At 35.3% G+C, this 15,498-nt stretch overlaps 4 protein-coding genes across 5 annotated transcripts; 3 read left to right on the top strand and 1 right to left on the bottom strand.

Annotated features, from left to right (window-relative positions):
* The first annotated feature begins 351 nt into the window (after nucleotides 1-351).
* On the top strand, nucleotides 352-2,249 carry LOC130495033 (uncharacterized). The gene is made up of 2 exons (XM_056985967.1): nucleotides 352-717; nucleotides 830-2,249. The coding sequence occupies exons 1-2, from the start codon at nucleotides 363-365 to the stop codon at nucleotides 946-948; spliced, it is 474 nt and encodes a 157-aa protein (XP_056841947.1). The 5' UTR covers nucleotides 352-362; the 3' UTR covers nucleotides 949-2,249.
* Nucleotides 2,250-2,458: 209 nt separating this feature from the next.
* On the top strand, nucleotides 2,459-6,193 carry LOC108863296 (serine/threonine protein phosphatase 2A 55 kDa regulatory subunit B alpha isoform). Of its 2 annotated transcripts, none has more exons than XM_018637674.2 (14): nucleotides 2,459-2,779; nucleotides 3,013-3,116; nucleotides 3,200-3,301; nucleotides 3,379-3,498; nucleotides 3,726-3,866; nucleotides 4,094-4,185; nucleotides 4,364-4,482; nucleotides 4,568-4,691; nucleotides 4,777-4,900; nucleotides 4,980-5,048; nucleotides 5,155-5,246; nucleotides 5,330-5,407; nucleotides 5,489-5,553; nucleotides 5,663-6,193. In XM_018637674.2, exons 1-14 carry the CDS (start codon nucleotides 2,659-2,661, stop codon nucleotides 5,803-5,805), a joined length of 1,494 nt encoding a protein of 497 aa, XP_018493176.2. In that variant the 5' UTR covers nucleotides 2,459-2,658; the 3' UTR covers nucleotides 5,806-6,193. The 2 variants fall into 2 exon arrangements, with proteins under 2 accessions (XP_018493176.2, XP_018493177.2); XM_018637675.2 differs by having other exon boundaries at nucleotides 2,462-2,779; nucleotides 5,666-6,193.
* A 3,236-nt stretch (nucleotides 6,194-9,429) lies between these two features.
* Nucleotides 9,430-10,479, top strand: LOC108857694 (dof zinc finger protein DOF1.7). Its single transcript, XM_018631704.2, has one exon. The coding sequence runs from the start codon at nucleotides 9,665-9,667 to the stop codon at nucleotides 10,262-10,264; it is 600 nt and encodes a 199-aa protein (XP_018487206.1). The 5' UTR covers nucleotides 9,430-9,664; the 3' UTR covers nucleotides 10,265-10,479.
* Nucleotides 10,480-13,197: 2,718 nt separating this feature from the next.
* Nucleotides 13,198-15,481, bottom strand: LOC108862415 (uncharacterized). The gene is made up of 11 exons (XM_057010151.1): nucleotides 15,264-15,481; nucleotides 15,107-15,172; nucleotides 14,954-15,021; nucleotides 14,720-14,753; nucleotides 14,565-14,634; nucleotides 14,403-14,460; nucleotides 14,175-14,304; nucleotides 13,983-14,073; nucleotides 13,805-13,883; nucleotides 13,640-13,724; nucleotides 13,198-13,544 (listed from the first exon to the last, which is right to left on the bottom strand). The coding sequence occupies exons 1-11, from the start codon at nucleotides 15,268-15,270 to the stop codon at nucleotides 13,486-13,488; spliced, it is 747 nt and encodes a 248-aa protein (XP_056866131.1). The 5' UTR covers nucleotides 15,271-15,481; the 3' UTR covers nucleotides 13,198-13,485.
* Nucleotides 15,482-15,498: the final 17 nt, after the last annotated feature.

Genomic DNA, 15,498 nt, shown 5'->3' on the forward strand with positions numbered 1-15,498 from the left:
CCCTAGTTTGTTCGAAGAACTTTTCGATTAGGGTTCTTGTTGTTTGTTCCATTTGATTTACGATTAGGGTTCTTCTTGTTTGTTCGAATTGATTTACGGTTTGAAAATCAAAATCTTTTGGCTTTTTCATTCGATTTAGGTTTCTCAATCTTACGATTAGGGTTCTTCTTGTTTGTTCTTCTTGTTTGTTAGATTAACGCTTTGGGTCTCAAGTTTATTACCGATTCAAATGCAACAATGGTTCCATATATTTGTTGTTACGGTTTTGACAAAGTCTCAGTCTTTATTGTCCCATTCTATATGTATATTATTTGTCTTTTTCGAATAATGCTCTGTGTATTCTTTGTTGCAGGTTAACTAGAATGGGACAATATAGCTACAGCCAGCCGTCCTCATCATCAGAGGAGTTGGACATAACGTCACTTCTCGAAGCTGAAGCTCAGCTGTACGCGGATGAAGGTCAGAGTAGCTTCCATATGCCAGAGGCGGTTCAGTACCAACCTCAACCTGAGGCCGATGATGGAATCCCGACGATTTGCTACTGTGGGGCGGAGCCTGTTATAGCAACCGCCTACACTGACAAAGATCGAGGCCGAATGTACTTCAGCTGCGTCAATGCGGATGATGGAGACTGTCACATCTGGAAGTGGTGGGATGTTGCGATCATGGAGGAGATGAGGGAGTTTCAGTCAATGCTAAGGCGGCTTAAGGAAGAAGGTGCTAATTCAGTTTGCTAGTTGCTAAAGTAGTTGCATAGTAGTGTTGTGCTAGTTCAGTTTGCTTGTTACGGTTTTGAGAACTAACTGTTGTGTAATGTGTTTTGTTTCAGGTGAAGATGTCACGGGAGAAGAGGAGAAGAAGTCACGGGAGAAAAGGAGAAGTCACGGGGGTGAAAGCAGTCACGGGTGGTCCTTTTTTGTAGCCCATGTGAAGAAGTCACGGGGTTAATGTTTTTCAGTTTGTGTATTATAAGTACTATCTCCTTCTCCTTGTTTTCTCATTATCAAAACTTTGTATGATAAGTTCTTGTAATATATTGCTACTAACGGTGAAAGCAGACTTGTATTGATCCAACGGTTTGTCATTATCACTTCTTCTCCTTGTTTTATCACTCAAAGTATTGCTTGCATCACTTCTTCTCCTTGTATACATACATTGCTTGCATCTCTTCTTCTCCTTGTATACATACACTGCTTGCATCACTCAAAGTAATACTTCTTCTCCTTTGCATCCCAACAAATATAAGTGTAAATTTATACTTCTTCTCCTTGTATACATACAAATTGATAGCTTAGATCACTTCTTCTCCTTGTATAAATATGTTTGTATAAATTTAAAAAATGTATAAATTTATAAATATGTATAAATTTATAAATATGTATAAATTTATTTAAAAAAGTATGTATAAATTTATTAAAAAAATGTATGTATAAATTTATTTAAAAAAGTATGTATAAATTTATAAATATGTATAAAATGAACGCAATGGCTACGGGCGTATCGACATCTCGGAATTTGAAGATGGAAGCGTGACAAGGAGTTCAGAGGTGGAAACCGAAACCGACATGCCTACAAATCTCAATAAATGTTTTCCGATCAGAATCAGAAAGAGCTTCGGGATGCGCATATACATGAACAATTGAAAAAAGATTTAGTTAAGCATATTTGGAACAAATTTGGTCATGATGATTAATAATTTATGTATCTATGACTTTTATTATTGTTTTTTTAATTTTTATAATGCAATAAATATAAAATAAATAATTTTTATATTTGAAAAAATATTAATTTTTTATTCTTAAGGATTCTTAATTGGATATCACCATTGTACACACTAATTTCACTCAACTCCTTAACTATTCTAAAAAAAACAAAAAATGATTAAACAATTCCTAAGGATTCCATCCACAACTCCACCATTGCACATGCTCTTAGTTCCCATTCTGATCTCTTTCAGAGTATTTACATTTCAATGTTATCCTGAAGCCGGCATCAAAAGTGTTACCAAACAAGAGTGAAGGATAAGCGCTTGTTTTTGGTGGTGATGCATAAAAGTGCTAAAGACAACCGTTTAAATTTTCTTTAAGTAATATTATTTCCGTTTTCGAAAGTAAAATTTTCTAGATTTTATTTTTGTTTCATAAAAATAAATTTTCTATATATTTAAAGTATTTTTGTATATTTTTAAAAAACATTAATTGTGAATATTTGAATTGATTAAATTTTATTGGGGATAGTTATTAGAAAATGTATTAAAAATAAATAGTAAATTAAATTGTAATTATTTATTATATTTTTAATAAACGTGGAAATTCTAGAAAATCTTATATTTTCAGAAATGAGATAGTAAATTAGGTTCGCAAAACAAAATATAAAACTTTCTTTAATAAATTAATTATGTCCGGAGAGAGAGAAGGGACAGTGTTGTGTTGTGTTGTGTTGTGATCTTATTTGTTTGTCGAAATCTGGGAATCATCATCTCAGACTCTCTCTCCTCTTCCTTTCATCGATTTGCCGCGAGAGAGAGAAAAAAAAACAACCGGCGAGCTCAATCGCGTTCAAACGTAATCGGGGTCCTTATCGCCGGATCAGCCATTTAGCCTTTTGTATAACATCATCCCAAGTAGTGTCCGTGTGTGTGTGTGTGTGAATCGGGGAATGAACGGTGACGATGATGATGAGGTCGTCGCAGCTTCGGCAGTAGACACATCTCTACCTCTTGAATGGAGATTCTCCCAGGTCTTCGGTGAACGCAGCGCTGGTGAAGAAGTTCAAGAAGGTACTCACTCATCGAACTCGACCTTTACGATTCTCCATCTTATTCCCTCTAATTGGGATCCGGGTTCTTAGATCTATTGGATTGATTACGTTTTCATTCATGGGCCAATCAGAAAGTTTTGGTTTTTTCTGGGTCTAAGTTTTGTATCTCTCTTTATGCTCTTTGTTTGTAGCTGAGAACTCTTTGAGTAGATTCGATTCTGTTAGTTAAACTGTGTGTTCGTTCCTTGGCAGTTGATGTGATATCAGCAATCGAGTTTGATCATTCGGGAGACCATCTTGCAACTGGTGACCGTGGAGGACGCGTTGTTCTTTTTGAGAGAAGCCCTGTCACAAATGTAATGCCTCTCTCTCCACTTTTTTTTTTTGTGCGAATGATATCTTAGGAATTTGACATAATGGTTGTTATTATCAAGTACAGAGCAGTGGAGGAGATAGAAGGGATGTTGAAGAAACAGATTATCCTCCACTGAGGCACCCGGAGTTCCGTTATAAAACTGAGTTTCAGAGTCATGACCCTGAGGTCTTTCATCATTACTCTCTTTCTTTTCATACTCCCAATATCTGCTAATTAATTACTATATTCCTGTTTTCTACCAGTTTGATTATCTTAAGAGTTTGGAGATAGAGGAGAAGATCAACAAAATTAGATGGTGTCAAACCGCCAATGGCGCTCTTTTTCTCCTTTCCACTAACGATAAAACTATCAAGTACTGGAAGGTCAGGATATTATTGTTTGTATCGATGGGATTTTTTGTCTGTTGCTTCTCGATATTTAGGGGTGTAATGTAATACCTTAATGGTCGTCATTGACATTGTTTGTTGGGATGCTTACTGTCTCTAAAAAGTCGTGAATGTTTGTAAATAGTTTTTTCTTCTATCTACAACCAGTTGAGATATGTATGTAGAGGTGAATTACTTTTTCTCACTCATGTGAGTTTTAACAGGTTCAAGACAAGAAGATCAAGAAAATTTGTCAAGTAAATTCAGATCCTCCAGGAAATGCAAGCTCCTCTAGCATTACAACCGCGTGCCTTGGGAACGGAGGAGGAGTACCTGAAGCCATCTCTTCGCTCCGGTTGCCAGTGGTATTCCTAAATATTTTGAACATTCTAGTTTCAGCAGCAAACTGCAAAATTAGACGAATTGATATCACACGATCAAGTTTCCATTCACTTCATTGATACTAGACTTGTTGCTTCTTAGTTCTAATCTCCCGTGCTCTTCTGATCAAGAATTGGTTCTCAAGTCTTTCAAAGTTTTTTTTTATATAGCTTATTTGTAGACTTAATACTCTTCATTTTGGCATATACAGGTAACTAGCCATGAGTCTAGCCCTGTGGCAAGATGTCGAAGAGTCTATTCTCATGCTCATGATTATCATATCAATTCCATCTCAAATAACAGGTAATTTATTCATATTCACCCCCATTTTTTGCTACCAAGTGCTTTTTTCCCCCTGTGAATTTTTTTTTATGATGTCATTGTAAGGCGTCTGATGAATCAGTGTCTCTTCTTCTTTATAATCAATCCATACTTTTATTGTCAATGTTTGGCTCATAAAAGTTTCTTCTATTTAAATCAGTGACGGCGAAACATTTATTTCTGCTGATGATTTGCGAATAAATCTTTGGAATCTGGAGATAAGCAATCAAAGCTTCAATATTGTTGATGTCAAGCCTGAGAAAATGGAAGATCTATCTGGTAAGCCTGCCATGGTTTTTACTGCTCTCTTTCAAGTCCAATAGGGCAATAGGGATATGCTAATACCAGAAATTCGTTCTTGCAGAGGTTATCACAGCAGCAGAATTTCATCCTACGCATTGCAATATGTTAGCTTATAGCAGTTCGAAAGGCTCAATTCGCCTGCTTGATCTGCGCCAATCAGCTTTATGTGATTCACATTCCAAATTGTAAGTCTTGTTGAGACTTTCTTTCAATTCTGTTTTTAAGTTTCCATCAAAGGTAACAACAACACTGCTTTGTTTGTTTCTGCAGGTTTGAGGAACCAGAGGCAGCAGGTCCTAAGTCCTTCTTCACTGAGATAATTGCTTCAGTTTCAGACATTAAATTTGCCAGAGAAGGAAGATATCTCCTTAGCCGTGACTACATGACACTTAAGGTCTCTCCATACTTCCATCGGCATTAGATATGATAAGCTATCAGTGGCTCGTTTCTAATTCTTTTCTTTTGCATTTCAGTTATGGGACATCAACATGGATTCAGGTCCGGTATCAACTTTCCAGGTTCATGAGTATCTGAAACCCAAGGTAAGTTTCCTATATACTTTAAGAGAGAACTGGTTTTGTCTTAGCTCTGATGCGTAGCTGATTCTGATTGGTACACTCCCTTTCCCCTCCCTTGGCCAATTTACAGCTCTGTGATTTATATGAAAACGATTCCATCTTTGACAAGTTCGAGTGTTGTATAAGTGGGAATGGATTGCGAGCAGCTACAGGTTCTTACAGGTAATACCCTGAAAAGCAGAGCATGTTTCTTTTGCTATTAGCATTATCAAATTGACTATGAGACTCCATTGCTCTCTATCCAGCAATCTGTTCCGTGTGTTTGGTGTCTCCCCGGGAAGTACTGAGACTGCAACCTTAGAAGCAACCAGAAATCCTATGAGGTAAAAACTTTTGGTAAAAGCTATTAAGAGACATGTCCCAATTGATATGAACCTTTCTTTTGTGGTTTTTTTTATCTTTAGGAGACATGTCCCAGTTCCCTCGAAGCCATCCAGACTAGGCGGTATAGCGCGTGTTGTAGGTAGAGGTCAGTCTCTCTCTCTTTCTCTCTTCTTTGTTATTTTAGTAAAAGTATATATATATACTCTTTAAAGAAACTGGCATCAAATAAGTAAATACACTGAAATGGTCAAAAGCAGGAACAGAGAGTCCTGCAGTCGATGGGAGCAGTAGCAATGCTCTTGATTACAAAACAAAGTTGCTGCATCTTGCTTGGCATCCAAGTGAGAACTCAATTGCTTGTGCCGCTGGAAATAGCTTGTACATGTACTATGCTTAGCCACATTACTCAGCCAAACAAAAAAGAAAAGAAAAGAGAAAAGCCAGAAAGACCCATTTTCTCTGCTCTAGACTCTCTCTCTCTCTCTTTCTTGGTTCCTTCTTGGTGGTTAATGGGAATTGCTATATACATCATCCTGGACTTGTACACCTGGAAACTACTTTACAGGCCAAGAAAGAAAGAAAGAAAGAAAATCCGATCGAAAGAAATCGTGATTTTAGTAAAAGCAATCTCATATAACTTTGGATTGGATATAGATTAGATTATTACTATTATACAATCTTTTCTGCTCTTTTGTGTAATCATTGTTTTATTGATTCTTTTTTTTTTTTGTTAAACTTGTTTCTCCTTTGTTGACTTATTAAAATAATGCATTTCATTAATGTTATCTTCTTATTTATTTATTTTAGCTTTTTTAAATATCAACAAACAAAGCATGCAGCCCCTCCATAGTAGGACAGTTCATGCAAGTGTTTGAAAATGGACAATTTGTATATCATTCTTATTTTTCTTTGATTTGGATTGAACATAAATAAAATAAATAAAGTTATGGTCTACTTTTTCTCCTTCTGATTTGACTTGATTCACACCGTTTAATTGGGAGGTTTGTTTTCCCTTTTCGTTAGACATGCTTAGCTCTTGATTTAGAGGTGGTATCAAGCTTCGCTTAGTGTTTCATGCAAAGTCTCTACGATGATTAAGACCTGGAATTTGGATCTTGCTTTGGAGATTCATGTTCAGAATCTAGATGAGTCGGAGCTGCCATAACGATTAGTTTTCCGGCAAGATTATATTTTTGTTTCTGCTAAAGCTTTTCCTTGGCTTCATATAGTACTAGCATGAGGCATGCATTTGTCGACCGAGCGAGCTAGAAATCGTAGCCGTAGAAGTGACGTCACGATCGGGATACAAACGGTCATGGATGACGGCAGCTTAACGTGACGACAAAGATTGTCAAAACTGGTTTCCACTCCACATTTGTGCGGCTTTGGTTCAGTGTATCACGATAGAAAGTGAAGTTGGTGATTCAATGTTCCAAGGTAGTGTATCAAGTCTAATGATGTTTTTCTTTCTTTTCCAGTTTCATGATCCCCAAGTAAAACATAACTTTGCTTGTTAAGCACGCTATCTGTTTTTTTTTTCCTGTCTGTAAAGTGTGAAACACGCTATCTGTTTTTTTTCCAAGATCATTTTTTTTTTAAACACTGAAAGATTTCATTCATCCATAGAGGAATACATTGTTTACACACTAAAAGACCAGCAGTACAAAAAGATGACTCTGGTAAAGATGCTAGCGAAAACAAAGGTTTTCCTAGAAAGTAAGCCCTAAACCAAGGGAAACAGAGACACAAACTAAAACTTAAACAGATAGAGGTTGGAACTAAATTAAAATCAATACATGAACTTTGACCAAGATAACAAACTGAACTTCAGAGCAAACAAACACCTTATGAACCGCGATAAAAAGCCACCAAAACCTTTGTTGATGACTGACTCCTCCTATGGAGAATAGCACAAACAATTCAGAGCACAGAGCTCCAATATTCGGCAATCACGGCCGAAGGCAATGTCGAACCAGAGACGACATAGGATACGCCAAGAAGAAGCAAATTGATATGGCGAGATTTCGATCAAATCTCAGGAGTGAAGACAAGGAGCGAGCCACAGCCCAATCCGGACAGAGCTAGTCACAATAACGAGACTAGAAGGATCGAAACCGGATCGGATCAAGAGGAACAAACTAGGCAGAGAGAAAGCTCGAAGATCGATAGTGAACCATTAAAACTACAAATCGGGTCTTGCATGTAAGATCTAAAGCCAACCAGACATAGTAGAAGAGAGGAAACATCAAAGAACCCCCAAAATAAAGCCTTTGAGACTTCGAACCACGATCTACCATAAACTCCGATTACAACAACCTCCAACCACATAGATGACAAAACCGAAAAAAAGAAACCAGCTCCGGTGCTGAGAAAGCCACCGGAACCGATGGACGGACAAAATAAGAGTGAAGCTCAGAACCAGAGAGAAGGTGGAGAGTTCTAAGAGAGAGAAATATTTAATAATTTTTCCAAGATCATTATATAGACTGTTTTTAAGTAAATCAAAATAATAATAAAATATTTCTTTTTTGAGAAAGACAATAAAAAAATAGTTCTTTCATTTCCAATAATACAATTTTTGATTTTTATCTTTCAAAAATATGTTTTACGTTTTCTATACATTTTAATAAACAAAATGATAAATTGTAAACTTAAAAAATTATTAAATTTATCAATTTTTAACTAATTTAAAATTATTCAAAATAAATAGAGTCATTTAGCTGGAAATACATGGAAGATGTGGTAATTAGGTAAATAGCTATAATGTTTCTTAATTAGATAAGTGGATATGAGTAACTTGTGAAAGTACAAATTGATCCTCATGCAAGTATTTATAAATAGGCATGAGTCACTTTTGTTCGTTGCTGAAACTCAACGCTTCGTCGCTGCTGCGGCACAGATTTGGCCGGAAAAATGGTTCATCGCACAATCAACATAAGCAAGCATATATGTTCTACATCTAAGTTAGTGGGTTCTCTTGCTTTCTCTATATTTTATTCTTATCTGAGCTTTCATCTCTTAATGCATCTGGTATTAATATGGCGTTAATTTCAATTACACATCGTTGAATCAGGGAGTTAGATTGGAGTAACACTTAGCAAATATATTCATATTATCCGGATAATATTCAATACTACTGGATAATTTGATTGAAATTTTTTTGTGCTTAATAGAAAAATCAGTCACGTCTGTTAGATTTGATCTTTAAAATGTGGTTCATCGCACAATCAATATAAGCAAAGCATATATGTTCTACATCTAAGTTAGTGGGTTCTCTTGCTTTCTCTATATTTTATTCTTATCTGAGCTTTCATCTCTTAATGCATCTGGTATTAATATAGCGTCAATTTCAATTACACGTCGTTGAATCTGGGAGTTAGATTGGAGTAACACTTAGCAAATATATTCATATTATCCGGATAATATTCAATATTACCGGATAATTTGATTGAATTTTTTTTGTGCTTAATAGAAAAATCAGTCACGTCTGTTAGATTCGATCTTTAAAATGTTAATTTTCTGTGTTGTTTTTATTTTTCCAAGATGAAGAATCGAAGGATAAATAACCAGAGAGAGAAGAGGAAAGTGAATAACAGAAAACACAATGATTATGAGTACAATCGGAATAATGAAAACATAATAGTATGAAAAAGTAACATATGCTAGTTAGCTAATTAAAAAGTTTTTCTTGTATATGGGATGCAAATACTCAAATAAATAATCATATCATATAATATACACATGTATATCATATAATATACATATATAACTAAAATTTAATATATTTTGATAATATGTTTGAAACTTCATAACATACATCATTTTAAAATAGAGCGAACATGATTAATAAAATCTTAAAAGAAAATATGATCAAAATAACAATCAAGTAACAAACTCTACAATGTTATAGTTAAGTGAACAAGTCAATAACAAAGTTTCAACGCGTGGAATTATGTCCAACAAAAGGTGTTGGAGGAAAATTGAAGTGTTGAGATATAGCAAACGACAAAAAAAAAAGAGTTGAAATCGTCATTCTGTGATTCCATTCAAACACTTCTCTCTCACACACACTATAAACCCACCAAATATCTCCATATCTCTTTTATTCATAACCTGCAATTTGCCACCACCAAAAAAGATTCCATCTTCTCTCTTTTTAAAAAGCTCTGCAGACTTTTAGACTTCACTCACTTTTCTTCTATTTTTTCAAGAAAGGCTTCGTTTTTTATTATCCAAAGGAAGCAAAAAAAAAAAAGATGCAGGATCTGACGTCAGCTGCAGCGTATTACCACCACCAGTCGATGCTAATGATGGCGGCGAAGCAGCAGCAGCAACCGGAGTTATTACCGGAGCAAGAACAGCTCAAGTGCCCTCGCTGTGACTCACCCAACACCAAATTCTGTTACTACAACAACTACAACTTGTCACAGCCACGTCACTATTGCAAGAACTGTCGTCGTTACTGGACCAAAGGCGGTTCCCTCCGTAACATCCCCGTCGGCGGCGGATCTCGTAAGAACACTAAACGATCCTCTTCTTCTTCTTCTTCTTCTTCTTCTTCTGCGTCGAGCAACAATCTCAACGATAAAACCGTTGCTGTTGTTCCCGACCAGAAACCTAGCTCGGAGGAGGAGTCCCGCCCGAAATTAATGGAAGAAGAGAGGAAAATGACGGGTCGGGAAATGGATCCGACCCGGATGTTATACGGGGTACCCGTTGGAGATCAGAGATTCAGTCCGCTGATGGGTTCGGATGTCGGGATGGGTGGGATTAGTTACGAAACCGGGTCGAAATGGTATCCGGGTATACATTTGGGTTTGGGTCCGGGTATTCGGAGGAATGATGGACACGCGTGAAGAAGAATTATATAGTAGAGAAGAACCTGAAGAGTAATTTAGCCATCAATATAAGTATATCGCAGCAAAGGATGTCGGTCCATTTAGTGATATAATCTTTTATATCACTTTTTAGTCAGTATCTTTTCTTCTTTATCTTTTCACAATTGGCTCTAATGAGTGTTATAATATAATGTATCTAATGATATTATAGTGTGAGATTGAAAAAAAATTCAGCATCATGCATTTATAAATCTAGTTATACTTAATATATGTTAGAACTATATTTTTTTATATGTTATAACAATTGAACTTAGAGTTGAGATTTTTTTTTAATTTTTCTATGAAGAAAAGTCAAAGCGTTTACATCTGCCATTATAAATTGTATGATCACAAAACTTGCTAATATAAATTGTATGATCACAAAACTATCTGTAGTCTCATGGATCATGATTACCACATTTACGTGAGAGAAGAACATATTGAAAGAAAAGTCAAAGGTGAAAAATGGAAGTGTGGTCCTAAGTCTTTGACACTAGGGAAATCAGAATGCAGTCCACCACTTCTTATTAGGCTGTAAATAAATTGAATTGAAACGATGGCACCGATGAGTTGTTGTTATCAAATCATATTTGTAAAATCGATCATCTTTTTGACTCTTTTGTCTTTTTTTTTGATGGATGCTTCTATTTGTATTCCTCATTGCTGGTTTCATTTTAAGGACCACATTATTTATATATTGGATGTCCTTTTTTACTTATTTTTCAAGAGTATTCATGAATTATACAAATAACAATTACAGCATTTGAGCCATAATCTGCAAAATGCTGAAATACTTTTGATGAGAAAAAATAATATGTGATACTCTTATTTATTTAGCATACTCTTAATTTTAATAAATTAAGAGAATTCCAAACTTACCCTTATGTATTTTCCTTTGAATTCAAAATTTGAATTTTTGATTTTATTAACTTAGATTATAATTTTAATTTTCTTAGTACAATTATGTAAAATTACAACTTAGTTATACATTTATCTGAATAAAATTTAATAAAACTGAGTTAAAATTTTACCAAACTGTACCATTTATCTGAGTACAACTTGGTATAACTAGAATTCAGTTTTACCAAATAATACTTACATAATAGTACAACTTGATATAATTATACTGAGAAGTGGATCGAAAAAAAGGAAGAAAATATCAGAAAAAGATGAAGATATCAAAAAATAGAGAAAATGAAACAAAAGAAGATGAAGAATACAGAAGAAGAATAAAGATGAAAACTAAGGAGGTGTAAAAATTTAGGTTTAAAGCAGTAATTTCATAATTGTTAAATAGATAGATCTGTGTAAGTTGTTGGATTTTTACTTCAATTTTAAATTAAAGAAACCTAAAAATTAAATGATTTTAGAAAAGAGTAAATGGATACTTTTTGGGAGTAGGAATATCTTAGCAATTGATTCCAAAATACACCAGTGATATATTTATGAGCAAATTAGGTGAAATATACAGGAGTATATTTATTTATTTTTAAAACAAAATGATGTAGATTTAGACGGTAAATTTCAGAACATAAGCAAATCAACATATTTTAAATATTTACAATGCGGCTTTATCTCGCTTCCCATGACTTATAATAATGCATTGATGTTAAGAAAAAAGGTAGTTTCATCAAAACAATATAAATAATTTTTCTTAAAGAAAATTGAATCAGCTGCGAAATTCTTACTAGACACTCTTTTACTATTAACCCAACATTTTGTTGGTTCTTTATACTATATATTAGGAATTTTATTTTGTTTAATTTTGTGGTATCTCAGATACATGAAAGATCCGGACTAATTTCTTAAAAGGTGGTACAGTCTATAGATAAGTTCTCACTCTAGGTATTTAAATGAATCGTAAGATAGGTCGATATACATGACCATAAAGTAAAATGTAATAGGATGCTTTCAAAACCGAATTGTTTAGCAATCCAAGATCCGACTACCATTTGACCACAACCTTGTGGTTAGATATATTAGGAACTTACAAAGATATCTACTGACTTTTGAAAATAATTTTTGTGACATGATGGGAGTAAAAAGAGAATGTCATAAGAAGAAATATTTTCCGGTTTGAATAGTTCTGTTACAAAATCAGTCTCTTAAAATTGTAAAAAGAATTGAGAATCTCTGAGGTTGGCTGTCTGTACGAGCTTGTAAAAAAATTGAATTTTTCAAGATCTAAAAATCAAAGAGAGAGTGAGATCACATGGAGACGAACACATGGCTTTGGTAATTGGTAAATAATAATGTAAGCCATATGCCAATTTTTTTTTTTTTTGATCACTGCCATATGCCAATCTAACTGTGTAATTATTACAATATATCATACAAAAAATTTGGTCTAGGTGTTCAAAAAATCGACCTAATTATCCGCCTAAACAGTAATTCTCTATAATGTGTCTAAAACCACCATCTAGCTATTTTTAGAACATTGAAAAAAGTGAAGCTGCTAAAAGAATTTCGGGTTTACTTCCTCCTGGTAGCTTTGTGATGCCTTACTCGCGTTGCAGGCTCGGGTAACTTCATATCATCACATAGACAAACAATCAATGACTATTCATATCTCATATCTTTATTTCAATTATCCACCAGAAAGACTGGCTAATACGGGGCGTATTTTGGCACATTTTCTTGTTATTGAAGCTTTATAAATACAGCTATCTCTCTCTAAATCTTAAACAGACCAGAAAGATGTTGAAAATGAGTCTTAGATATTGGCAGAAAGAATCTTCCTGCTCTGGTATTGGTAGGAAGAGAAAGCTCCTAAAGCAGCAAATGATTTCGGTTACAAGAAAGAAAGTTCTGAGTAAGTTTTTTTCCTCATCACCATAATAAATCCCATCAGTCAGTTTTACTATGTTAGTCAAAAGTTATGAGGAACATAACTGAATTGACTGACTCACAGCTTCAACAAAGGGGTTTCTAAATAAGATTCAACTATTCAGTCTTTTGAGATTTGATCTGAGACAACTGCTTTGTGCTGATACTAGTATTAAAAAAAAGTTACAAAATCTAAGTGGTATTTTTATAAATGACAGACTGTGAAGGTATAGTCTTGACTCTTGAGCATATCAAAGCTTGGAATTGAATGCTGCTCAATGAAAGGTCATCCTCATCTCTATCCAGAAATGGTCATCCTCGTCTCTATCCAGAAAAAGGCTTTAAAATAAATCACTATGTAAAGCTCCCTAGCTTCAGGCCCTTGCATCAGATTTCTCCGCCAAGTAGTGCTCAAGCATGTCTTCTTCATCATCTGTACATCAAAAATAAACGAATATGCATCCTTTTGAGAAACATTGCTTCAGCCGTGGAAACCATTCAAACCAAACAGGAAAAAGACCATTTTACCTTCAAAGTCTTCGTCTTCAAAGTCAATGTCTTCATCATCTTCCTCCTCCTCAGATTCTTGATCAGCAGCGACCACTGTTCCTCTCTGAAAATGGGGATGGTCAGGTATCTGTCTGTTTAGAGAAAAAAAAGTAGTTTGCAACAAAGATTCTGAGGAGAAAATACCGCTTTGCCACTCTCAAACCACTGTCTTCCTGTAAGCTTCTTCTCCTTAGGTGCCGTGAGAGCAGACTCCGGCATCAGCCTTGGGAAGTTTATTCAAATAACAAATGCTTATTCATTAGTGTATATGATCAAGGGAACAAGAATATGCAGGAAGCGTTACAAGAATATATACACTCACTTGGCTCGCTCAAGTGCAAGCTCTGCCTCATATCTCTCTCTCCATGCCACAAATGTCTCCAGCGTAACAGGTTCTCCATGTGGAATAATTACCTTTTATCAAAGATGTATTTAGAATTTAGAGACGAAGAGAACATAAGAGAAAGCATAGCTCATGAAAACAAAAACAGAACAACTGAGCAGACAACAATTCCCTCATCCTCTTTGGCAGTTTCTTCTTCGGCATAGTCAGATCCATCATCTTGCCCATAGTGCTCGGACAACCAGTCCTTTGCTGATGAGACCAATGTATACATCATGGCCATTCCAAGATTTTCTGTTGCCTGTGAAAACTCGGCATCATCATGAAGATGTTAGTTCTAATGGATTGGTATGGTAACCCACTCATCAAACACTAAAGTTGAAAGAGAGATCTTTTTACCTCTTGTTCAAGCTTCTCTTTCAAGATGGTGAGATCACTAACATGGATTCCTCGAATACTGGAAGAACCACTCAACCCCACATGAGTGTCATCATCATCTCATATCTTTGCTAACTCAATTAAAGAAAAAAAAAGAAGGTTAAACCGTGGAATTAAATTTACCTTTTAACATCCAAAAGTGGAACCTCATCAGGATAATTGTCAGTGTGAGAGAAAACCAAACCCAGCTGAACTGCAAAGAAAGACATATTGAGAGCTCTAAGAGACTAAGAAAGTATCTCAGAGGCAGAAGGGATGCTCTTAAAAGAGAAGTAAACCTGGTGGGATTGATGACTCCTCTAGATCATCATCCTATGGGAAAGCAGCAAAGAAGAAGCATATAAATCAAAGATAGTGGCAAAATTACTGAAGACACAGACAATATTTGGAGTTGACATGGAAACATTTGCTACACTTACAAAACACGCAACCAAACGATCACAGATGATATCGACAAGCTAAAAGGAGCTAAACAAGTAGTGAAGAGAAAGAGATGTAATAATAATTAATACCTGAGGAGTGACTGTAATCTGAAAGCATCGGTTCGAAGTGTTAAGCCCACTTTCACTAGAATGAATCTCTGTCCACCAGACAAGTAGAGCAGTAAAGAAGACTTTCAATCAGAGAAAGGGGAAACTAAATTGTCAAAATTAAAAAGAAGAAACCTTTGAAGTCATGAGCAAGTATAGATTCAAGAGCTTCAATCTCCATCTCTTGTTCCTCCTTATACTCTTTACATCATAAAATCCAGAACAATAGCAACTCTCCCTCCACACAGATACATAATAACTCTCCAAAGATTGAAGATTTGATCCAACTTACCCGTCATGATGACCAAACCTTTTCTTTGTCGTGAAAGGTTTGAACTCCACACTCAGTGAGTCGCCAAAGAGCCACTCGTTAACTAGAGAGAGAGATGATTAAACGGTTTAAACCTAGAGGAAAGAACTTTACTGCCCCCAAAACGCTATCGTTTCGTTCTATTCTTCAGATAGAATTCTCTCGCGCGACAGCTCTAGTTTTTTATCGAACTCCACAGTGATGATGAGTTGTCTCG

This window comes from Raphanus sativus, chromosome 5 (assembly GCF_000801105.2).
Source record: "Raphanus sativus cultivar WK10039 chromosome 5, ASM80110v3, whole genome shotgun sequence".
In the NCBI taxonomy this organism is placed as follows: Eukaryota; Viridiplantae; Streptophyta; class Magnoliopsida; order Brassicales; family Brassicaceae; genus Raphanus; species Raphanus sativus.